The 27,023-nt window shown below is 38.3% G+C and overlaps 2 protein-coding genes across 2 annotated transcripts in view; both read left to right on the plus strand.

The window, feature by feature from the left end:
• The window catches only part of LOC134678818 (protein archease-like), a 233,500-nt gene that overhangs the window by 133,779 nt on the left and 72,698 nt on the right, over positions 1-27,023 (plus strand). The gene's annotated exons all lie outside the window — the stretch shown is intronic.
• LOC134678816 (uncharacterized) lies at positions 1,423-25,735 on the plus strand. The gene is made up of 6 exons (XM_063537520.1): positions 1,423-1,552; positions 15,599-15,691; positions 15,922-16,069; positions 22,014-22,092; positions 24,679-24,862; positions 25,428-25,735. The coding sequence occupies exons 1-6, from the start codon at positions 1,459-1,461 to the stop codon at positions 25,577-25,579; spliced, it is 750 nt and encodes a 249-aa protein (XP_063393590.1). The 5' UTR covers positions 1,423-1,458; the 3' UTR covers positions 25,580-25,735.

Below are 27,023 nucleotides of genomic sequence, written 5' to 3' on the forward strand. Positions count from 1 at the left end.
GTGCTAAAATCAAAATAGGTACCTATTTATTTATTTCATTAGCAATATGAACTAATGATAATTTCTTTTTCACATCACCCATTCGGTAAAGGGTTTTTTCTTCCCTGTTAAGAGGGATCAAAGTGGCACTTTTCTTTCCTGCTAGGAGGGATCAAAGTTGTACTTTTCTGTTCTAGGACACGATTTTTTCTTTCTTGCATACTATTTTTTTTGGTCTAAGAATACATATTTTGGAACATAACCATTTCCTCATATTTGATGTGAAAAGCAGTATGTGTCACACGGTATGAAAATTATTTCGTCTTGGGCGTTAACACTTGAATCCCTCATTACGCTCAGGATTCTACTTTAGAATCCATCGCTTCATTCAGGATTCAATGTACACCCTTGACGGAAATTATAAGTATATCATTTTGATCCCTTGTAACACAAACTACTATTTCATATCAGTCATATCACCCATTCGGTAAAGGGTTTTCTCTTCCCTGCTAAGGGGTCATTCATTAATTACATCACACGTTTAGGGGAAGGGAGGGGGTCAAGAAAATGTGACATATTGTGACATGGGGGAGGGGGGAGACACAAAGTTAGTGACGTCACTTTAACTTCATCAGTAACCGAAAATTTATTTAAATTATTTTATGCGCTGTACATTTAAATAACAAGTTTTTAAAACGATAATCGTTTTTATTCGTTTACTTTTCTTTCCTAAGCAGTTTTGGGTTATAAAATTACTAATATTTATATCGTCAAAAATATTTTGATAAAATATTAATAATACTTAGGTACTTACTTAATTCGATTTGGCGATTTCGTAGAAGTGTGACAAGGAGGGGGGGAGGGGTCAAGAAACCTAGAAATTCGTGTGACGTAATTAATGGATGACCCCTAAGAGGGATCAAAGTGGCACTTTTCTTCCCAGCTAAAAGGGATCAAAGGGCACTTTTTTTGTTTTAGGCCATCATTTTTTTTAGTTTAAATAATATTTTGAAACATACCTAATAATTTTCTAAGTACCTACCTACCTACTACTGACGTCAACAAAAAGTGTGTTTAAAAGTTGAAATTTATGACAACTTATTTCTATTAGGCCCACTTGCACAGTTAAACCGTTAACCTAATGTCAAATTGTACTGGTAACCATGGCAACGCCAGGTTTAGCCGTTTAACCCCGGGTTACTGGAATGGTGCAAGTGGGCCTTATAATACTAGGACCCTTCGTGGAACAAGTTGGAGTAGGTAGAGGTCACATCGATGTCCGCATAATCTGCGGCACTTTCGCAGCGCCTCGCACCTCGCCTTTTCGCGACGGACGGACGGCACAAATCGCATTTGCACTTGACTAGTAGAACTCAAAGCCGTGCGCACCTAGGCTTCCAGATCAAATAACCAATTGCTTTTAAAGTTATCATATGTTGTAGGCAAGTAGTTAATATTTAACCAGTATTAAAAATAAACATGGATGCTAATTATGCACTATTTCAAACAATGTCAATTATTATCTGTGTACTTACTGGTATGACGGAAAGTAACCACGAACTACAAGACATCGGTAAGTACTTTTAAAGTAGGTAAGTCACATTCTACACATATTAACTTAATCTTAATAGTATTAGACCAAGAGAAGTAAAATCCACCATTCGTTGCGAATTTCCTATTTTTCCCACTTGTTTAGCAATTAACTAATAAGTACCTACACTTACACACACGAGTATAGGTACACCATGTTATTTGTAAATTACGTTAACTTCGGGGTACTTTTTAGTGCGTTTTAGAAAACTATATGGCATAGTTAATGTTCAAAAAACTTTTTTTTAATAAAAAGTAATTCAATGTTGATTTTGTAACACAGGCATTAAATTTATCTCAACAAAACAATTAAAAACTGTAATAATATATAAATGACATCGATCGTCCGTACTTACTAATACCTACTAATCAATATGTAAACGGGCCCTAAGTCCGCCTGGAAGGTCTCATTAGAAAATAATAATTTGGCCAAGCCCGAGATAGCTCGAGGCATTTAGTGTTCCGTACGGCTACCATCAGTTTGGCATTGACATAAACGATATCGTGAACGTAATTTACTTCCTATAGGTATATCTCTTTCGCACTAATATGTCAGTACGAGCGAGATGCATAGAATAGTTATTTGTTTTACAAGGGGGCAAAGTTGTTGCTTAACCGCTCGTGCTAATATTGATACCCGAGCAAGCGAAAGATTCCAAAATTGAACCACGAGCGTAGCGAGTGGTTCGATAAATGGAATCTTGAGCGTTGCGAGGGTTTCAAAGCACGAGGGTTAAACAAAATTTGCCCCCGAGTGAAACACAAAATTTATCACCACACCAACCCGAAGCAAATATTAAATGTGAAATATCAAACAAACTCAAACCAAATCAAATCCAAATGAATGTCATTAAATATGTATCATCCAAAATCATCATCTAAAAGTCAATTCTACCAGCAAACATAAGAAAACAACTCAAAATTTGCATTTGATTACTTTGCCTCACATGTGGATAAAATGCAACTTTGCTATGCGTTTATGAAGTGCAAAGTAATTCTTTCCGAGCAGGTATGGTGAAAAGTAAATTACGTTTACGCCCACGGTAGCGTTTATGTCAATGCCAAACTGATGGTAGCCGTACCGCTCGCATCGTTACATTTTACAGCGGTTGTTTGCCTGTTTTTAGAACACCGTATTCAACTACACACACAGAACAATAGTACAAAGTGTCTAAGTGCGAAGGCCGAAGGCCGAGCTTTAGCAAAATGTCATCGCTTTAGCACAGAGCAATAGTACAAGTGTCTAAATGTGAAGGCCAAAGGCCGACCTCCGCGTAGCCCGAAGGCCCGAAGCGTCCAGCGGGCGCAGCATGGTTTCCTTTTTATCTTCTATCACTATGCCCGTCACTTTTGCACTTACATACTCGTTAGAATGTGACAGGCATGGTGACAAGCGATAAAAACGTGACCGTGCTACCAGGCCAGGATGCTTTAACACAGAACAATAGTACAAGTGTCTAAATGCGAAAGCCGAAGGCCGAGCTCCGCGTAGGGCCGAAGGCCCGAAGTGTCCAGGATGTTAGTACTTAAACACAGAACAATAGTATAAGTATCTAAATGCGAAGGCCGAAGCCCGAGCTCCGCGTAGGGCCGAAGGCCCGAAGCGTCCAGGCTGTCAGTTCTGTGTTTAACCACTGACATATCTTGCAGGCTTCGGGCCTTCGGCCCTACGCGGAGCTCGGCCTCCGGCCTTCGCATTTAGACACTTGTATTAATTACCTGTGTTTAGAACTGACCTCCTGGATGCTTCGGGCTTTCGGCCCAATGCGACTTCAGCCTTTGGATCTTGCGACTTAGACACTTGTACTTAAAAAAACTTGGAAAAGTTACGGGAGGCGCGCGTCTGTCGGACGCTTCGGATCTTCGAATCGCTCCTTCGGCCTTTGCATTTAGTTAGATTCTTGTACTATTGCTTTGTGTTTGAATACCGAAGTCGAGCATCTCGCGAATGCTTGATGTATTATAATAATTTAGAGTAAGGCCAAGCGCGCACCACGATTTTTTGTCCTGCGATAATTTTGTCGCAGAAATGCAACGTATGTGTTTATATGTTAGTGCGCGCATATGCGACAAAAAAATCGCAGCGATTTTAAAATTGTGATTTGTCACATTTTTCCGCGATTGTTCGCGACGCGATTGTCGCAAAGTGAATTGCAGCATGCGGAGTTGTATGGCCCCGCGCGTACTATGATAATAAAATCGCACCCCGGCCGGACCTCAGTCGGCATTTCGCTCTCCAGACCCCAACATCTCGGCACCTGCATTCCCAATGGAGTCTCAAAATGAGACGCTAGATGTTGACCATTTAATTATGGAAATAGACGGGGATCACCTTTGTGTTATAAATGCTCAAAGTCATACAGCAATCGCATATTAAAGACACGTTTCATGACAAGCGACTGGTACGAAATCCATGTTGAGAATGAACAAATCGTCGACTTTTTCATCGCAGTGCGCGCAGTGAATTTTCTGCGATATATTACAGCGCGATTCTAAAATCGTGTCACAAAAATTAAAATCGTGCTGCGCGCTTGGCCTATAATACCTTAAATGTATACTCCTACAATTTGAATTTAGAACTCATAATTTTTTTTTTTGATTTTGTTTCTAGTTCTATGCCATATATATAGACTTCAATATTATTTAGAACTGCTAAAAACAAGATCGGCTTCATCATCATCATCATTTCAGCCTATATACGTCCCACTGCTGAGCACAGGCCTCCTCTCATGCGCGAGAGGGCTTGGGCTATAGCCCCCACGCTAGCCCAAAGCGGATTGGGGACTTCACATACACCATTGAATTTCTTCGCAGATGTATGCAGGTTTCCTCACGATGTTTTCCTTCACCGAAAAGCTAGTGGTAAATATCAAATGATATTTCGTACATAAGTTCCGAAAAACTCATTGGTACGAGCCAGGATTTGAACCCGCGACCTCCGGATTGAAAGTCAGATGTCATATCCCCTCAGCCACCACTGCTTAAGATCGGCTTACTTTATATATTTCGTAAATTTTACCTTTGTTTCTAAAAACTGTGATATTTAACTGTCATATACTATTTAATGTCTTCCAAAATTATTTTCTCGTAACAGGACTGAGGGGCTACCGCGAAAACCGAAATTCGCAATTTGCGGGGATCTTTCTCTTTTACTCCAATGAAGGCGTAATTAGAGTGACAGAGAAAAATGCTCGCAATTTGCGAACTTCTATTTTCGCGGTTATAGCCCTGAATCTTGTTGCTCACCGATCCGTTCAAAAATATACATAAGTACTGAATATAATTAATAGATATTATAATTATACAATTAATACAGAAATGTAATGGTACTTAATGAAAAGGAATATTGTGTATATTGTTTCGACGAATCAATAGATAGATACTCTCAATAAAATCTATACATGAGGCCAAAGCTGTTCATAAATATTAAATGACTTTATTATCTCTATACGCCTTACTAACTCTATGTGTCCTATTGTGGAAAAAAAAACACAACGACAGTCAAGAACGGAATTCTTAATTTGAATTTTACAGATTTTTGAGATGAGAGAGAGAGAGATAGTCCATTGGTTGGAAAGCCCGTTCGAAATTTAAACTTATTTGCAATATAATAAGGTCGTATTTTGTAGATCTCTCTCATACTTATAGTAGGCTATTGAGATAAAATTAAATATCCCACAAAAATATTAAGCAAGCAGAATTAAACTTTGTGTCACAGACATAAGTTATAAATTTCAATGCCAAAGTTTTAACTAAGGATGTTTCTCGCCTAATATGAATTGACCAGTGTAAGCATCAGTTAGCTAGCCCTAAGCAACCAAAGGTCAAGCTGCAGTTGAAAAACTAATAAAGATAAAGTTAAGCTGATAATTTTCCCGCCGTCTCCATGCTTCTTTAAGTTGGATATTGACTGGTCAGCTGCCTGTTAGCTATAGTTTTCGCGAAAATCGCCAGGACAGAGGTGAAAATTTTTGTATGAAAACTTGCAACTTTAAATGCATTTTTTGACGAAACTATTGCAGTCTAAAATGAAGTCAAAATCAGTCCATCGACTTAATTTTTTGCAAGCTTTCTAATGGTACCCCACACGATTCTTACAAATGAAAAAAGTTTCAGCCTACCCCTCTCAACCCCCTAAATTTCCCCCTTTAATAAGAAATAAGCAGTTTTGACTTATTTACAATATGAGTGGTGGTAATTGCTATAACTGTTCCAAATTTTAGGTATATATGTCAAACGGTCTCTGAGAAAAACGTATTTAACTGATTTGCAAGACCGAAGTGATCCCATAAGTGTTCCGTAAACAAAGTTTTGTACGGAACACTAAAAATTAACTATTGCATGATTCTCTCCGAAATGGAGTTTAACCTATTGGCCGCCGGACCTAGTCCGCAAAGACGCTCACTCACACGCCAGAGCCAATTTTAAGTAAACAACTAATAAAAAGTTTAGGGATTGCAAATAGTGATATCGATATTTACAATATTATGGTAAAAATCTTTTTCATTTAGCTTTGTTCTTATCCTGTTTTAATTTCATTCCAAATTGCCAAAATTAAACATATGTTTTACACCCGAAAATGTTTAAAATATAGGGATTTAACATAAAAATCAACCACTAAACAATGTCGATTCAAGACGTGATATCGCCGCACTAGGCTAGACGAGAAGTCTTTTATACAAGACAACGGCGCCCATGGACTGCCCGCAGTGCAGACTGACAAGGACTGTTTCCGCGCGGATCAAGTAATAATACTCTCTAGGTCAACGGCGTAAGCGCTTGTCGGTACGTAAACTTTATTGGCGTAACGTTAAAGCTGCGCATCATGTGTCGATAAAGTCAATATACCGGAACTGTTTTAGTGAAAATTACACGTGGGTTGAATTTTTAATGAGTGAAGATATTATTCCGGAATTAGAATCTATCATTATAATTTCAGTTTGGTTTACATTAATCTATAGGTAAACTCTTATCAAAAAAACGTTCAACGACTTGTTATAAAAAAAATACACATTAACTTCAATGTTATAACAAAAAATTAAAGTCTGATAAACAGGTATGTCCCTGTACCACTCTTGTGCGAAGCGGTCGCTGCGGTGTATCCCTTCCCACTGAGCTATAAAATAACATCAATTATTTTTTTTATTTATGTCTTCTGCAATTAAATAGTCCACAATCTACAAGGGCAAATTTACTTTTCTGACTCTACTTTATAGAGCTAAAGAAGCTGCCTGAACTTTAAATATAGTTATGCCTATCTGACTCTCGTTCTACGTATTCTAGTAAGTAGTTACCTACTATTCGTTGAAAAAAATTGGCGTTTAACAAGTGTTCAAATACTTAGATAAAAACATATTTCTGACTTTATATTTACTTTAAAAATTCCCATATTGAGTTAACATTCCCATCCCTAGCTGTCTTTTATACAAGACAACGGCGACGAGGAACATGAAAAATGTTGAAAATTGGAGCATTTTTTTTAAATGCCTTATTATAAAAGAAGGGATTTATATAGCCGCTTAAAAAGCAAATAAATGAAAAAACAAAGACCTTAAATATGAACACGAGTGTAAATGAAATTGCAATTGTTATTATTTTCACATTAACTCAGTGGTTGAATTTGTGTCTTGTATACAAGACGACGGCGCCAGCGTATCGTTCTATCGTTGTCTTCTATACCGGACAACGGCGGTCAAAGGGTTTTAATAGAATACCGGTGTCTTTGAGAAAGTTACTTGATTTAAGCAGAATGCACCCTTTAAATTAACAGAAAGAAAAAAACATGGTGTATAGATTATAGAAAAATATAGTGAAACCCTGTAGGAATGACGGTGGGTAATTTAATGACAGTATTAGATGCTACCACTATATATCACTGTAGGTAACTAGGTACTGTAGTACCTAGTATTAGCTAGGTAGGTTCTATAGTACCTAGTACCTACCTATAGGTAACTAGTGCAGTCTGCGGTGTTTAGGTTCCTGACGCAAGTATTTGTTCTCGGAAAGCGTCATATCCGGATTCTGATGGAGATATATAGTAGAGCTGCATTTATATACAATACAAGATATAATATTGTATTAATATGATCCTGTGTTTTATATAAGCCTAATAAGTTTTTAAGCAACTGCTTCGCACAAATCTTCTAAAGTGTATTATTACCTACAGTGGAACGAAGTCGATAGCACGAATCTCAAAGGAAACGCCAAAAAGTTCGCGCGTAACGAGTTTTCGTCTTATAGAATGTATAGAATTGAGAGGTTCTGAAAGGCTTTAGTTCGTCTTAGACTTAAAGAGAGTAGAGAGAGGTAGAGGTAGTAGAGAGGTAATAGTAGTTTATGTGACTGCTACATAATGAAAGGCATTAAAATACGAGTGTGGGTTTATGAAACGAATGAAATGAGTTTCATAATAGTATCACACGAGTGTTTTAATGCCTAATTATGTACAGTTACATACACTGCTTTATCTACACACATATTATAAACTTTCTATGATATATTCACTAACTTCATATTACAGCCGACTTTGCTCTCTGGCGGAACTCGCGGATATGAGATGGCGTCTCCGAAATATCTTTATACGAAAAGATACGAAACTTTTGTTAAAGTTCCTTTAAAAACAACAAAACAAATTATTTTTTACTTATAAACTAATTAAAAGATAAACTGTACGTCAAATGGCGGCAAATGAAAACTTTTTTCACGCACGTCACGCATTCGTAGTTTTTTTTAAATTCAGAGACAAACTATAGAGTCGGGGTCGATTACCATATCGTCCGATACCAACTTACATGCGAGATTTGTCAATATTGTATACAATTGTCATTTGATTTCGAATAAAACGTCATCTCAACTGATATTAGAATAGGGGTCAAATCAAATTGCTTTTTTTTCAGAGATGTTCGAAATTTGAAATGCATTACAAATCGATTTTGATATAGTAATGAAGCTATTACCACATTTTCACAGATAAGAAATTTGCTGTAACAAAACAGTTTATCGTAATGTGGGCCATTATTTACGAATTTCGAAGGCATCATAGACAGTTTATGATGTGTGTGTAGATAAAGAGGTTTCCAGTTAGAGCACAGGTAAAATAATGAATAATCCTTTTTCAGAGGTAGGTAATTGTACAAACACATTGTACATTACGACACAAGTATGATAAATAACTAGGATATATATGTCACCGTAAAATTGTAAAAAGCGTTAGTTTATAATCTAACTAGCGAGATTGTAAACTGTCGAAAGATTGTGTACCGTAACTTAGTGATTACAATTTTACGGATTGTTTTTCGGTAGATTATAATCTATCGACAAGAAACCGTAAAATTGTGAACCGACACACGAGGAAGCGCACCTCGCACGCTGATTGGTCGGTCTTACAGTACGCCGTTCTGTGTCCATAGAGTTAAGAATCAAACACGGGTGTCCGTCATATTAATAAAATACGCTTCAAATATTGTGATATCAAGTACCTATGTATTTGTTATTAAGAAGAGAATCAATAATTCTGATATTATTTAAGAAAACATAACATAATAATAAAATCAGAAACGTCACTTTCTCGTGAAACAAAAAAAATACACAATAATAATAAGAGAGTCGGTCAGCGTCTTCGGCGTGTCTTCGTTGGTCGGAGTGGACCTCAAGGGGACCCGCAGGACTCTCAGCTCTGGCTTGCCTTCATTGGCCGTCCAGAAAGGAGTCGCTAAAGCTATATGCTCCAGGGGTGGAATTGAAAGATGCATTAGACGCGAGTTGGCATAGTGGCTGGTAACAGCCACTGGGTAGAAAGCTGCGCAAACCTCTCGACACCCCTGAGCCGCTCACACCGATGTTTCGCCTGGCCGTCTTTACGATGGCGCATCAGGTGCCCATCTAACGAGTGGCGAGTCATCGCCTGCCTCGATAGCTTGTGCAAGCAATATTATGGCAGGTGTCCGGACTTCTTTGCAATAGCCCAGTCTTTTTTCCACCTAAACTTAAACCATAGACCAGTACTCTGTCCATATTCTCTACAATAGCTTCCAATGCCTGCTGAAACCGGTTCATGGGTATCTATTGATGTATCCGTGAATGGGTTCCAGCAGGCGTTCTATGACATCAAATCTCTCCAAACGGCCTCTACGTGTTGGATCTATATCCCCACGCACGCCTTATAAATGACCGGGCTTGAAAGACCCGAGTGTTTTAAAACGGAGATACAAATAATAATTCACCCGATATACCTCCCACTGCTGGGCACGGGCCTCCTCATATGCGCGAGAGGGCTTGGGCTATCGTCCCCACGCTAGCCCAATGCGGATTGGGGACTTCACATACACCTACCATTTCCTCACGATGTTTTCCTTCACCGAAAAGCTAGTGGTAAATATCAAATGATAATTCGTACATAAGTTCCGAAAAACTCATTGGTACGGGCCAGGAGTTGAACCCGCGACCTTCGGATTGAAAGTCGGATGTCGTATTCACTCGGCCACCACCGCTACAACAATACGATATAGAATCATAAACGTTACATTATTGCTCTTAAGTTAAGGATGACTCACGCTAGACCAGGCCGGGGCCGGGCCGGAGCTTCCGGCACTTCGTTTTCCATCACCGATCAGCCGTCATAGAAAATGACATGTCGGACGCCTCGGAAATACAACTACATATAAAATGAAAAATCAGAAACGCAGCAATATTTCCCCTCTTTTTTATTATTTGAACTGCACTTCTTTGGTTAATCACAGATGAATTTTACTTCACCATTCAGCAACAATGTCATGTAGGTAACTAATTTTAAAGTTTTTAGTAATTTCCAACACAAAATCCATTTGAAGTAATCAAAACACTGTTTGTTTGCATTCGACAACAGCACCTCTAGCACAACTGGCCGCGACAGGCGTGAGAAGTGACAGATCGGCGCGACTTGGCGGTTTGTCGCGTGTTGGCAGCACAACTCACGCGCGAGAGCCGCGACAAACTCGCGATCAGGTGTCACTGTCAGAAAATGACAACGATCGCGACTTTGAACTAAAATCCGTAGCACAACTGCCTATTTTGAGACAAAATATTCTCTCGTCTTTATGTCAATCCGCGAGTCGAAGTCTACGCGACTTTATAACGCGACTCGCTCTCGCGGGTGGTTTGCTTGTACTTTTTTAACTAAACTCATAATAATTATAACTTAAAAACAAGTTTCATATATTATGTAATAGGTACTATAGGTAATTTGTATAATTACTTATTGCCCTAAGGAATAAGGAAGTATGGAACAATCACTAAATGCGCTTTACGCACTCTTATATCGATTATGCACGGTGATACCTACAAGTACCACAACACACCCATCATGTTTACAACTTTAATTTCAAACAGCTAGCTTGTAGGTACTCAATTAAGTAATTAGGTACATATGTAGGATTTTTAAATTTCAATTCAGGTTTGTTTCATTCGTAAGTTTGTAAAAGTAATCCTAAGACTTCCTTACACAAAACTTTCATTTTCTAACCTAACCTAACAACGGAGCCCGCTTGCTTGTACATAAATGAAGCCGATGAGGTGGGTAGGTACAAATATTCAAAACAAACTATCCAACTTATTAAGTAAGCCATAGTCTTAGTAGTAATATTAAGGTAGGATCACGGTTAGATGTCTAATTTCAACAATCTCTTACTATTTAGGTACCGTTTGGAACCTTTCTCGACTTCAACAAAACATACCTACATGTGGCCTGTGCCCGCTGCATCATACTCTAACAGAATGATGTAATACGTAGCTATAACAGGATCATGTCCGGCTCAAAATCATGCTTTGTATGAAATATTATCAGTCATCACCCACTGAACCATTCCGTCCCCTGCCAACACCATACCGTGACGTGACTGGACCGAGCCGACCAACAATATTTTGAAGGAGTCGTTACACTCATGTCATAGTCTGCGTAGGTAGCATAGGTACGGTTATCATATGGTCTACCATATTGAAACTCCTCTAGATCATACCCGTGTTCTAGATGTTTCACTTCATGTTCAACGTATCATGCTATGATACGTTGCTGTCAGCATTAGGTAGGTATGAAGTGGGCCTTGGGGAGCTAATTAATCGTGGCTTCTAGGAGTTCTAGGTACTTACCTACCTACTTTATTTTTGTTTCTTTTCAGGTAAAAATACAGGAGAGAAAAAAAACAATATTTAAATTAATAGTATATTGCTTTGCCTTATATATTTTTGCAATATTCAACTTCTTATTATTAAACCTAATATATATTAACATCTAGAACCACTATAGAGAAATTGTAAGAATCTTCTTTATTACCCTTGAAAAGTATTTTCTCTCTTCCTTTTTCTTCGACATGCGGCGTAGGACAATTAAATATCACCCTGGAAAGAAAATTGGTTTGTAAACAAGACAATAAAATATGGTCATGACTTCATCGAGGACTATGAAATAAGCTTTTCATATCAATTTGTCAAATCATATACAGTTAGGTACACAGTACACACACATGCCATCCATTATTGGCCCAAGAAAAACTATATGAAACTTATTTGAGAGTTACTGTGGCAGCTTAGATAGGTAAGCCATAACCATTAGTTCACTTCCTCGGTGGTGTTCTTAAAGCTAAAGCGCTTCTCACATCTTGGTTAATTTAGAAAAGGGGTCAGCTCCGCGTTTGAAACCTACAAGCTTGCCTAGTGTGTTTCTTTTCCTGAATCTCCACTTCGCGCGGGTCCCGTTGGCACGTTCCTGTTAATAATATTTTCCTTTGGGTGCTGGGATATCAATCGTGTCTAGGTGCTGAACTTATTCTGAAAAAAAAAATAACACTATTTACAACAGGAATATGAGAACAAAACCAATAATAGCAATTCCATTATTATAGTTACTTACAAAAATATTTTATTTAAAGGGTTTATTAAACAGATATTTTTAAACAATATATATTTTAAGGAATATTATCAATATTAAGTATATAAGGCTATATTAAGTATCTATTACTTACATTTTTTCATATTTTTTCCCGTAATTAAATGTTGACAAAATTTGAAAGTTCCTTGACTTTGACAGGAAAAACTTAACCATCGACAAAAACTAGATTTTTTACCATCAAAGAACGAATGATTTAGCGCATCCCTGGTTTCCGATTCAGTGTTGCCACTCGCAAATATCGATTTGTTTAGACTTTGATTTCGCCGGGTAACACTGACGAGTCGCGCCGCGACTTTGAGTTCTCTACGCGGCTGTTGCAGTCGCGGGTACAAGTTATGCTACGGAAATCGACAGATTTGACAGCCGCGGGAATAGCGACTCGAGTCGCGGTCTAAGTCGCGGATGCAAGATGTGCTAGAGGTGCAGATCTATGTATTTATCGACACTAAAATATGGCGGCGCGCGGCTCACAACGTTCAACCAATCAGCGCTTGAGGCGCGTTCCTTCGTACGCCAGTTCACAATATGACGGTTTCACTTCGATAGATTATAATCTAACGAAAAATAAAGCGTTAAATTGTAAGTAGTATGTTAAGAGGTACACAATATTTCGACAGTTTACAATCTCGCTAGTTAGATTATAAACTAACGGTTTTTACAATTTAACGGTGACATATACATATACGCAACGAGTTGCGAATTACCTATTCGCACATGTATATCGTACAGGTTTTACGGTAGGTACCTATATGCCCCTTTAAATTTTCGACATAGTTCCGTACCTAATCTGCTAATTATCGCACTAGTGCGGTAAAGTAGCACTATATGGACTGTAAAATAAAATTATCTAAAAGATGTCCTTTATTGATTAAATTCTTTCCCGCTGGCCCTTTCATCATGACTTCCTATTCCCAGCAGTTTTATTGGCTATTGGCAAAAGGAAACGTGGTGAAGGACAATAGTAGATTGTTAACCAAGGGTGGAAAGGCACCCATTTCTGTCGAGGTAGTTTGGCGCTCGAACGCAGTGAGAGCGCCAATAGTCCGAGACAGAAATGGTGCCTTTCACCCGAGTTAAACACTCTACTTTTCATATCGAATGCGAGGAAACCAAACAAGACAAGGCAATTTCGCAAAATCAGTAATGGAAGTACCTAATAGATCTACGGCCATGATTTATTTTCCTTAACCCTTACTTGCAATCGGAGACTTTACAGGTGTGATTAATAACCCCTAGCGAAAATCATTTAGATTGCAATATTTACGAAAACACACATTTTTTAACAAACTGCAGTAATTTTTAAATGATTTGTTATAGTATGAAAACCAGCGGGATTGCCTCTTACTTTTTAATTTTATACTTTTTCGTTCTAAAAGCCGCAACAGACTACCGGACCGCACCGCGACCTTGGTGCGCCGCACCACGTAATAACATAATAAAAGTATTTTAAATATTAAATAACAATTTAATTAATAATATAAGTAATTTTTTTCTGTGTATTTTATTTTATTTTCATGAATATCGTGCTAAATATCTTTAAAAATCAATTTAATATCGTACAAACGTTTAACTGTGGCTGTATAAGATTCTGCCTTTGCCCATTTACGCAAGTGCAAGGTTTAAAAAAATATTTTTGGTGTATTCCTTTTGGTTCCCGCCTTATGAAATCGAGTAAATAGAATTCAACGAAATAAATCAAGAATAATTTGTTTTTAACAATTCACTTATATCATATTTTATAAAAAAAAGGATCAACGTGGGATTAATAAAATTATATAAACAATTACCAATTGTTCCAGGCGAGGAAACAAAGACACTATTTTTCCATTTTGTTTCCACCCAGTTGTTCGTGGGACGGGAACGCAGAGGAGTACACCACTTTTCTGCACTAGAGCATAAACGTATTACTTTCTGCGCACCTTTTAGAACAACAACGACCCACTTTCAGAGCATGAGATATGAAAAAGAGATGATTGAACTTTCCATAATAAATTTTTGCCAAGCAATTTTCGCAATTCGCGAGATTCTGGAGGCAACACCCAAGTAAAGTACTTAATGTCGCCAACTCCAAGTAGGTATTCGCACAGGCTTCATTGTCGCGCCCACAATTACCTACTCAAGCTACATTCCTCATAAGTACCCAAATAATATACCCAGGAGACAGAAATCCTGGACAAAATATACAAACTTACGCCAAGCGCGCACCACGATTTTAATTTTTGCGACACGATTTTAGAATCGCGCTGTAATTTATCGCAGAAAATTCAGTGCGCGCACTGCGATGAAAAAGTCGACGATTTGTCCATTCTCGACATGGATGTCGTACCAGTCGCTTGTCGTCAAACAATATGCAATCGCTGTATGACTGAGTATTTATACCACAAAGGTGATCTCCTTCTATTTCTATAATTAAACGGTCAACATCTAGCGTCTCATCTTGTAACTCCATTGGAGAAGCAGGTTCCGATATGTTGACGCTTGGAGAGCGAAATGCCGACTGAGGTCCCGGCTGCGATTTTATTATCGCAGTGCGCGCGGGGCCATACAGCTTCGTACGCTGCAATTCACTTTGCGACAATCGCGTCGCGCGCTGTCGCGGAAAAATGTAACAAATCACAATTTTAAAATCGCTGCGATTTTTTTGTCGCATATGCGCGCACCACCATATAAACCCATACGTTACATTTCTGCGACTAAATTATCGCGCGACAAAAAATCGTGGTGCGCGCTTGGCTTTATACCTTTAAACGAGCAATTCTTGTTTATCTTTTATTTATAGGAATATATGTATACGGAAACGGTTCTAACTATTTCGATGAAATTTGCTGTATGGGGGTTTTCGAGGGCGAATAATCTGTCTAGGTCTTATCTCCGAGAAAACGGGTACTTTCCAGAGTTTATATGTTTTCCGAGCAAAGCTCGGTCTCCCAGATATTAACGGATAAAAAGACAATGGATACATTTTAATCAGCTTTTATTTTCTAAGGGTTAGGTATATAGTAACGACAATGTGTTTTACTCTTGATTGATATTTGATGACGATGGTCGACGATGCGGCCAAGTTGGAACGGTTTCACCGTAGGTACTGATTCATGATAATTCTTTCAGAAAAAATATTTTCAAAGTGCAAGAAGCAATCGGCACAATTCGATGCTTGCATGAAACAGGCTCTGAATGATCTGAGACCTTATTTTAAGCGAGGTGAGTTGGAGAAATGCATGCATTATTACTGTTAGTTTGGGTGGAACAGATGTGTTGCCATTTTCAGATGGATATAATTTTTCGTAAGTAGGTACCTATATATATTTAAGTTTTAGTGCCGTTTGTCGCTTTAACTCCTTAAGAAATCTGAGTTTTCGTACACGTTTGTAACAACACACAAATAATATTGGTTAGTTAACTAGGTACTTAATACTTCATGTTTATTTTAGGTATACCGGAAATTGGCGTCGCATCTTTTGATCCCCACAAGGCGAAGGAAGTCAAGCAAACACGTACAATACTTGGACTTAAATACACTATCATTTTGCGCGATGTTTACGAATATGGCTGGACTCAATCTACCGTTACTAAATTCAAGCGAGTACCAATTTCAAGTTACTTTTAGCTCTCGTGAGACTTTTACGGACAATTGATTGGATAAGTTGTACGTTACCTTCGTTAAGCAGTCGAAGTAGTAGGTAATAGCTAGTGTCCGACCGAAGGTTCGGTTTCGGTTTCGGTTTCGGCCAAAAAATCATGTTTCGGCTGTAGTTTCGGTTTCGGCCAAAAAACGGCCGAACCTTTCGGCCGGGCCGAAACTTACCAAATGGTACTTCGGAATAAGACCAAAAGTTGGGGAATAAGTACTTAGGACAACAATATTAATACCTACATATTAGTTATACTGATTCATGTATAGGTACAGAAATTAATTGGTTTATTATAAAACACAATTCCACTAATGAGGGCGCCACTGGACGGTCGACGCAGTCTTAAGAGGCTTTCAATACCTATAACGCGCACACTGTCTAATTGTTTCGGAGTGAATGAGTGATTTTACCTCAATTTACTATTGGTTTGTGTTCCACATGTCCTCTACTTCAGCTTAGCCTTTGGCCTTCCTGCGCCATGCTCGGCCCGCGGTCTCGCTTTTTAATACAATGGACATTGGTTGGAATCTCTGCTCAACTACTTATCCTGAAGCCTGAAGCACGGCTTTGACTTCGCATGAAAGTTCGCCTCACTGGGGCACTTCGGACTTTAAGGCCCAGGTGAAGATTGGTACCCGGCCTTGCGATATTGTCAACAAAAAATTTCGCGCTCGCTTTTTTGGTTGGTTTTTTGGTTAACCCTGTATCTACATATTAACTTGACCTGAGAGTTAGACCAAGAAAATTCTGCAATGATTTTGATAGCATACGCAGTGCAACTAGTGCAAATGTAATTTATACGTCATAATTTCATAGAAGTTTTGACGTTTAAAATAACACTTGCACTGCTTGTGTTATCAAAATTGTTGCAGAATTATCTTGGTCTAACTCTAGTAATTTTCTTAAAAAACTGCTTAAGTAACATCAATTTCAAGGATATTGGGTGGAGACAGCCCCATAACATGTGTATAAAAGGGATTTTATGTCATTTTTCCAACGATTTTAACAAGTCTACAAAAGTTTCGGTTTCGGTTTCGGTTTCGGCCGAAACTAGAGCCAAAGCCGAACATTCGGTTTCGGTTTCGGTTTCGGCAAAAAAACATGTTTCGGTCGGACACTAGTAATAGCCAGGTTGAAATGCTAAACATAATCTCATGTGAGTTTTTATAGTATGTACTAGCTAATCTATTCTAGAGGTAGGTAAGTGCCTACATATACATATTGCTAGTACTGCTGCTGACTATGCCAAATCGTCAAATGCTATAAAAAAAAAAATTACTTATGGATTTTCTTAATAAATAATAATACATATGCCAATAGTTGTAACTAGGAAACATCGTTTTACAATTGAACGTAGTTACGCGAAAACGTTCCAACCCACAGCGACCCCATTTTGAGATAAACGCAATTTTGTGTTTTAGCGGTACACTTTTTCCCTGTAATTATTTCAGGCAAATACTATTGGTTTTACTGTGGAATGCCAAACTGGTTATTGAATGATATGCATATTTTTTGTAAATACATAATACAAGGGGCATATAAATAGGTAAAACGAGTTTGAAACGTTTTTGCTAAATTTAATTTTGTATGAAACTTGTTAAATAGCAATTATGCATAAACGTTCCAAAACGAACTTAAGTGTATGTAATGAATTTAAATTGACCTAAAGCATATAACATTGTTTTCTTCTTTTTGGTTATTTAAGTTTGATTGGTTAAGTTTTGGAGGAGGAAACAGTCGAGTACGAAACCTCGATTTTTGAGATTTTTACGCAGGATGTTTCGCCTGTCCTCTAGGCTCTGAGCAGCCCTACGGACATCCGCCTCGTTTTCCCCCAGGAGGGCTAGGTCGTCTGCATACCCAATAATTCGGTGACTACCGTTCAACTCTACTCCGCCACCAGAGGCTATAACTTTCTTGGTGACATATTCGAGCACCAAGTTGAAAAGTATGGGAGAGAGCGCATCCCCTTGCTTGAGACCCGTACCGACATCAAACTGGTCTGTTAGGCCGACTCCCGTTTTCACCGTCATTTTGCTCGTTGAGGAAGAGGCAGTGAAGGTTGACCTACGAATTAGTCGGGAGAAAACTGAGTACCTTCATATGAAGCGATACAGAAATAACTCTATTCGTAGGAAAGATCTCACTATAGGACAAACCTCTTACAAAGGTGTAGAGAAATTTAAATATCTTGGGTGTATCGTCACAGACAGCAATCGGAGGGAAGAGGAGATCCAAACCCGAATTCAGAACGCGCTCCGGTGCACACCTGCTCTTCATAAAGTGTTGGTGTCCAGGCTAATGACCAGAAAGACGAAACTCCGTATATACAAGACTATAATCAGACCGATCTTGATGTACGGATGCGAAGCCTGGACCCTAACACAAAGAGAGGAATACGCACTGCTGGTGGCTGAACGGAGGATCTACCAGAAGATACTTGGACCCACTCGCGGAGAAGATGGCTCATGGAGGATACCTACGCAGGAACCAGGAAATCGAAGATCTAGTGGCCGAGCCCAATATAGTCGGAGAAACGAAAGCCTCAAGACTCCGATGGCTCGGGCACGTGGTCCGTATGGGTGAAGATCGAGCGGTTTGGAGAGCGTACTCGGGCCGTCCGGAGGGTCGACGACCGGTTGGGCGTCCTAGGTATCGCTGGAGCGATGAGGTCGTGAAAGATCTGAACGAGCTCGGTGCCGTCGATTGGACAGAAACGGCGCTTGACAGAGAAGCATGAGCTCCTTAGTGTCAGAGGCCAAGATCCACTTCGGGTCACTGCGCCACGGCAGTAAGTAAGTAAGTAAGTAAGTATGTTTCGCCTGTGCTGCAGTTGTACTTATCGCACTAATTTTAAGGGCGGAGTCAAGTTTCTAAATAAGTACACAGACAGAAAAGTGATGGGCAATCGTCGACATTTAATGTCGATAATCTAGTGATGTAAGAAGCGCTGGTGGCCTAGCGGTGAGAGCGTGCGACTTGCAATCTGGAGGTCGCGGGTTCAAACCCCGGCTCGTACCAATGAGTTATTCGGAACTTATGTACGAAATATCATTTGATATTTACCAGTCTCTTTTCGGTGAAGGAAAACATCGTGAGGAAACCGGACTAATCCCAATAAGGCCTAGTTTATCCTCTGGGTTAGAAGGTCAGATGGCAGTCGCTTACGTAAAAACTAGTTCCTACGTCAAATCATGGGATTAGTTGTCAAGTGGACCCCAGGTTCTCATGAGCCGTGGCGAAATGCCGGGATAACGCGAGGAAGAAGAATCTAGTGATGTAAGAAGTTATCGATAAACCGTCTTGTGTGAAAATATCTAGATCATCCTGAGAGACAAGGGGTTTTGGGTTGAGAGGGAACACATTTTTGAAGTTATGTACCTATAAAATCTATTTTGAACTTTTTGATTCTAATATTTCAAAATTGAAATTGATATGAAATTTATTTTATTGCATGGTCATGGGTTTACAAAATTCTTTAGGTACAAGATTGGCGATTCGAAATCTCGCACGAAATATCCGAATAGAGATTGGGTATAATATTTTATTTTTTTGTTTTTTTGAGGTTGGGTGTTTCGAGATCTCGAGAGTCACACTTTCGAGATCGAGATTAATAGGTATCTCGACGAGATCGAATTTGACAGGTAACTAAAAATGAGTTATTTTAATCAAAAATCTCTAAGAATTCCATATTCATAAATATGTCGGCGGCACATCGGCATATTTTTTTTCAGATTCCTGCTACTCTTTTTTTAAAAAAATTGTAATTATAAAAAAATGTAAAATATGTTATTAGGTCTTTTCTACTTTACTCCCTTTTTTGTTCGAAAGGGCATTTTTTGTTCTAAAAATAGATTCCTTGTCCTTAATTTATCCGAAAATAATATATTACATGCCCTAATAGGTATAGTTTTAGAGAAATGCAGCTCCAAGTGAAGCGCGGCAGTGTTGAACTTCCCCCCCCCCCCAAACTAATTGAGAGGTGGCTCTCGATGTCTCCCCGGTCTGTATCTGCTCAAGACCAGCTAAGAATCAACTGTGCCAAGTTTCAGCGCATAGTCACAAAGTGCAAGGTCCCCATACAACGGTGTGCGCTAACAAACCTGGCCGCGTAGCCAAGATGCCAATCGCTTACGCTCCGTAGCGATCGAAACGCAATTGTCACTGTCGCGCTAATATGGAAGAGTGATAGAGAGACATGATGCTTTACGTTGTCGAAGCGATAGCGATTGTAACCTTGGCTAGGCCGGCAGCTACATGACATTTAATGACAGGTAGGTCCGCGGCGGCGTTTCGTTTCACATGTGCGTTTCGTTGGTGCTGTCATTTTACGGGAGCAAAGAGTAATAATGTTGCCACCTTTATTGTAAATAGTCCATTGATTGTTTTGACTAAATACATAAACTTAAATATACCATAGTTATTTATTTTGGTAAAAAAAATTTTTTTCTCTCGAACATATTTAATAGCAAAAATGGATCAAGTATATGTGGATCGTTTATAGCAAAAAATTAGAAAATAATATATTATAATAAAATGTTCCAATTTATTTAGAACAGTCTTCGCAGCTTAAAAAAACAGTATGGATTAATCTAAAAGGTTTCAAATTACATGGAACATTTTTGCAGAAATAAAAAATGTATAAAGATTTTGCAAAAACGTTCCAACCTACATGGATCATTTAAGAAAAAATTAAATGTGCATTTTATGAATTTAGTATAATGTTTCAAGACAAGTGGAACATTATAACGATATGTTATTCTATTAAGAGTTTTTAACAATATGATTCAGTATGCATGTGATGTTTTTACTTTATTTTGAGTACACGTCCTTGGTATAATGGTGGGTTGGAACATTTGGGTCAAATTTTATTGATGAAACTAACCTAAAAATACTAGCATCTTTGTGTGCACATGATGTAATATGTCAAAAATAGTACCCTGGTTATGGTAACTCATTTTCGAGTGACTTGTGGGTTGGAACGTTTTCGCGTAACTACGTCCAATTGTTAAGCAAGGTATAAAATGATATTGCTTATCGATAAAAATTAAAAAAAAATCGTACTTGGAAAGTAAAATGCTCTTGTGCAGAAACGTATCACTTTCTGTAGGTACACTTTTTAATAATAAGAAATATTTATTAGCACATATACTGTATGTATCTGAACGAAAAGCAATTACTCAAACCCGTTAATGTTTAGGTCATACTGGGTCATGTATACCTACTACATAAATTAATTTAAAAGAACAGGGGACCGATTTTTTAATTTCGATCGCTCGATTTCGTCACTCGAAAATCGGTGGAAAACGGCGAAATGCAAATTTTTGAAATACGAGCGATCGACATTTGGAGTTTATTGGTATTGACCACTCCATTTCAATTCTTTTAGTAGAATTTAAATGCCTAGTAGTGGAGATATTATTTAACGAAATACACGAAATCGAGTGGTCGAAATTCAAAAATCGGCCCCCTGAACAGAATTGTGCTAAAAGGTCCTCATTCAACTTGATGTCCCGAAGTGAATACTAGGACACAATACGTGACGCTGATTTTCAGTAATGTCATCATCATTGTCTTTCAGTGCATGAGAAATGAAAAGACATTTACATTACATAGGGTAAGTGCGTCAGTTTTCCGTCCGGTGTCAGTTTCCGTCCACTTGACGGATTGGTAAATAACACATTTGATTTATAATTTGCTACTTGCGAAATATAATTTTTATGTGGATAGTTAAATTGTTTAGATATTAAGGGTGCAATAAGTCCAAATTTGTGCAGCAATGAAGTATTATACTCAAATTTCGTCAAGTGGACGGAAACTGACACCGGACGAAAACTAGCACAATGACCCTACTTATATTACTCATGTAACTAACATCATGTATGTTTCAGGACTAACTGGGCAAACTCGTCCATTATCTATTCGCAGTATTTCCCAGAAAAGTACTTAGAGGGACAATATGAATTCAAGGTAAGGTTAACCACCACCAACCAATTGGGTATTGGTATCCACTCGTAGACTATACCATACCTAGATGTAGGTAATAAGCCTGAACTGATAAATTAAGTAAGTGCATGTTTTTGACCGCTGCGCTAATTTTTCATCGAATTTGTCATCATTTATAAATATATGAAATAAAAAAAAAACATTATGGTATTATTTTAGCAGACGGGAAGTTGTACAAAAATCTATTGCTGAGGGCCTGTAGCGTCAATATCGAAAATCGTTAAAATCTCTCTCTTCCTCTTGGATATTCGCGCAAAATCAAACCTCATCCTGGAATTGCCATATCCCCGCAAGAGTACGAGTAATGTAACTCTTTGTCCCGCATCTGCAATAATGACACTGAAAGTTAAGGTGGTTCGCCTAGGTTACTCAAAACTTAACTCTCGCTAGATGGCACCACTTTTGCAAAATTTCAGATTTTATTTTTTTGTGAAATGGTCTTGGTATTTGTATACTTAAAAGTATGTTTCGCGCACTTTTTAAGTAAATATTGAACTATTAGAATAAACATTGAATACTTCATTGTGCAAAAACCACCTTTTTAATTCGACGGAGTGTTGCTGTCACGCTTTTTCCTACTATTACTCACACATGCAAACAGTGTTTCCGTGATCCTTGTAGTAGACAATTTCACACAACGTAAGTATGTTGCAATAGCGTAACGGTATGTTCGTGGAAATACGTGCAAGAGGATTGGGGTTCAAGACTGGTGCGAGTAGGTAATTTCTTTTTGTTTCTCCTTTGTGTTATCTTACCTTTAAACGAGCAATTATTATATATATAATTATTTATTTATATACATATTTGGATGGTATCAGAAACGGCTCTAACGATTTCGATGAAATTTATATAAGGGGTTTGATCTCTTAGCTAGGTCTATGAGAAAACGCGCATTTTTAGTTTTATGTTTTCTAAGCTTTGGTCGGTCTCCCAGATATTCAATCTCCGCTTGGCAACTAATCCCAGAATTGGCATGCGCACTAGTTTTTACGAAAGCGACTGCCCTGACCTTCCAACCCAGAGAGTAAACTTATTTGGATTAGTCCGGTTTCCTCACATTGTTTTCTTTCACCGAAAAATAGGTATCGGTGTATAAATAGGTAGGTATCAAATGCTATTTCGTACAAAAGTTCGAAAAATCATTGGTACGAACCGGGGTTAGAACCCGCGACCTCCGAATTGCTTTCGGCTAGGCCAGCAGCGCTTCCCCCACATACTCAGTGTTATCAGGTTTTTTAAAAATCAAAAACGATTACTTATGAAAGCAGAAGAATATAAATGATCGTATTAGATTTATAATTGTTACATATTTGCCGTAACTAATTTTTAAAATGTGTTTTTCAATTAAAATACACGTCAAGATTGTTTACCTTATTTCTAATGCTAAAAAAAAACAAACTATATAGTAATAATTGTGTTTTTCATTCATAGACAAAATCCATTATTTTTAACCACAGGAAATTTTATACACTACTTTTTAGGGTTCCGTACCCAAAGGGTAAAACGGGACCCTATTACTAAGACTTCGCTGTCCGTCCGTCCGTCCGTCTGTCACCAGGCTGTATCTCACGAACCGTAATAGTCCGTAATAGACAGTTGAAATTTTCACAGATGATGTATTTCTGTTGCCGCTATAACAACAAATACTAAAAACAGAATAAAATAAAGATTTGAATGGGGCTCCCATACAACAAACGTGATTTTTGACCAAAGTTAAGCAACGTCGGGAGTGGTCAGTACTTGGATGGGTGACCGTTTTTTTTTTGCTTTTTTTTGTTTTTTTTTTGCATTATGGCACGGAACCTTTCGTGCGCGAGTCCGACTCGCACTTGCCCGGTTTTTATTGCAGTGAAGATGTCCTGATTGTAAAAATCAGAGAGATTAGGTAGAGTATAATTACTAATTATCTTTGTAAAAATAAAACAATACGTGTAACCCATACTTAATAATCGATTTATGATAATAAGAAAAATTAAATAAAAATAAAAAAACAATACGAAATTTAGGTGTAACAAAAATACAAAAAGTTATGTTCCAGCATACAATGACTGGGGATCGAACCGGGAATCTTCCGTTTGCAAGCAAAAAAGCGACTGTTTGCATAACACGCCATGATAGTTCTTAGCTAAGCTGACGAACTTCTCGCTTAGGTCAATTAACTACCTGTCAAATATCAGTGTCAACAAAATTGCACTAAACATGACGGCACTCCAAATTCGAGCCGTGGTCAGCCCGGCAACGTCGGAAATGGAATGGCAACGTCGCAAATGTATCTGTACACGACATTTGTGACACACACATACGTAAAATTGATGAAAAGTTAACTATGATTTTTGCATGATTTCTGTATGAAACATTGTTTTCCTGTTAATTTCGCGCAAACGAATATTCGAAAGAAGATAAATGCGAAAATATTTGTGTACTAATAATGTGTAGTTACTTAATGAGCTTTGATTGAATTTTGTATGAAAAGCGAACCACCTTAAGTTAAAACTATAAGGTGTTGCTTTATTCCAAAAAAAATTTCGTCCTGTGTTGGTTACTTGGCAGAGCGGGGTGTTGGGGGCGGGAGCAGAGTCGGCGCGCTGCGGTCGATGGAACCTGACGCTGCGCGACTACGCACAGACCACGCGCGTGGCCCGGCGCGGCGATGCCGTCGACGTCCGCGTACAGATCGACCGTATAGGCGACATGGACCTGCATATCACTAATCTATTTACTGGAACCGGATTAGGTAAACATGTTTGTTATCAAAGGAAATAATGTTTATCTTTAACCTTAAGGCCCATATAGGCGCTAGAGCCTCCTATAGATAGGTAACAAAATTAACAAATTATGTTAAGGCCCAAGATTTGTATTCTTCTCTCTCATTGGATGGATGTGCATGCTCGTGACCGCGGATATCATGTATGTATTTGAGTTTTAATTTTAAATGTTAATATTAAAAAAGAAGAAAAATATTCAAGATTATATCTTACAGACAGTATATTCTTCGGGTGGAATAGTGAAATTTTCGCGTTTCGCTCGGGGCAAAATTTGTTTAACCCTCGTGCTTTGAAACCCTCGCAACGCTCGTGATTCTATTTTCAGTTTTGTTATTTTTGTTAAACAATAACTTGCTCTCTTGTAAAACCAATAGCTATTTAAATAACGGCAAATTTAGTCGACAATATGTTAAATAATTAAAAATGTTCCTTATTAGAAATTTTCGGCAGAAACTTATTACCTCGGTAAAGAGGATTTCAAAATCTGTCAACAACCATACATATGAAGGTATTATTTTGTTATATTTGTTTCAGAACAACTAGTTGATGGTGTGATCAAGACGTTTTGGAAACCGGGTTTCAGACTAGTCAGACCTGTGGTCAATGATCTTGTAAGCAGTGCCTTTACCAATATCTGGAGTGAATCCTTTAAGCACTTCAATGTCCAAAACTTGATTAAAAACTAACTTCAGCTCGATCCACATATCAGTGTTGGGCATAATGCAATTAATTTGTAATTGCATTACGCATTAAATTACATTTAATGCAATTACTTGTAATGCATTACGCTCGTAATTGAATTCAATTTAATTTGAATAACCTGGTAATCTTTAATTGAAATTACATTAATTCGTAATTGCATTACGCAATTACGCTGTGTAAAATATTTATTACTTACACAAACAGGACCAAATTTACCCACGTGAAATGGTTAAGGAAAATATTTAGTCTAAAACAATAAATCTATATTCACAGCAGACTCAGTAAATGTGTCAGTCGAAACCAAAAGGGACCTTGTAGCGGGAAATGAGTTATCTGCGGGATTGAAATCTAGATACATTGTCTACGTCACAAGGCGGTTAGCCCGGACTCCCGTGGTCGCGTTCCGATACTTCTCTTTCCTTTGGTGCTCGTTGCTGGTGAGGAGCGCCTCCACCGCTCCGGTGTGACGCCTCGCGTGGTCCGGTAGGAGCTAGGCCTTCCAAAGCCTGCTGTGATGCCGCTGAGGACCCTGGCCGCTCCGGCCTGGGTGGATCGGGTAGGTGTGGCGATGAAAAGAAACTCAATGTTTCACATGCACGTATATTTTACGTTAATCTACACTTATTCGTTCGTACACTGACGCCTGATGCGTGACAATCGTGACACGACAACTACTATTCTTAGAAAATAACTATACTGAAAACACACGCGGCGTGGTCAATGGCTGCGGCCAAGTCTAGCTTCAAACCCGGCAGGAATGCAACCTACGTGCGTTCGCTACAACGCTCCGAATCGTCCTCCGGAAATAGAATCCATCGATATGAAGTTTTACCATAATGAATGTAGTGACATACCATTTAAGTTACGCTTGAGCCTCTAGGAAATTGGCCTGCGATTATTGCACACGGCACATGTGAAAGGTGCTTGCACTTGGCGTAAACATTCCTGCGGGGGGGAGGCCAGAGTTGAGCTGATACCTTGAAGCACAATGGATTAGCTAGTCTAACTTACAGCACTATCAAACATTGACCACAGCAAAGTGGTGACATGAAAGAACAAGTAAACAACTAAATACTTATAAAGAAACAGTACCTAGTACAGTTGCAATTAGAAATCAGTGATTCATCTTGATATAAATAAATTCAATTTAAACAGTAGGTACCATAAGTTGTTAACATGTGACAATACCAAAACATAACTTATAAATTAATACAGTTAAGTACACTCTACTGGTAATTTACACAATTTGACAACGGGCCGGATTAAGTCGCCGCCCTGAGTTTTTAATTTAACTGATCGTACAATATCATCTGCACCTTTAAATAATTGAATCACTCTACCTCTACGCCAGTGGAGAGGGGGTGCAGTTTCATCCTTGATTAATACTAAATCATTTAAAGCCATGTTAGGAACATGATTGTACCATTT

This window comes from Cydia fagiglandana, chromosome Z, assembly GCF_963556715.1.
Source record: "Cydia fagiglandana chromosome Z, ilCydFagi1.1, whole genome shotgun sequence".
Classification (NCBI taxonomy): Eukaryota; Metazoa; Arthropoda; class Insecta; order Lepidoptera; family Tortricidae; genus Cydia; species Cydia fagiglandana.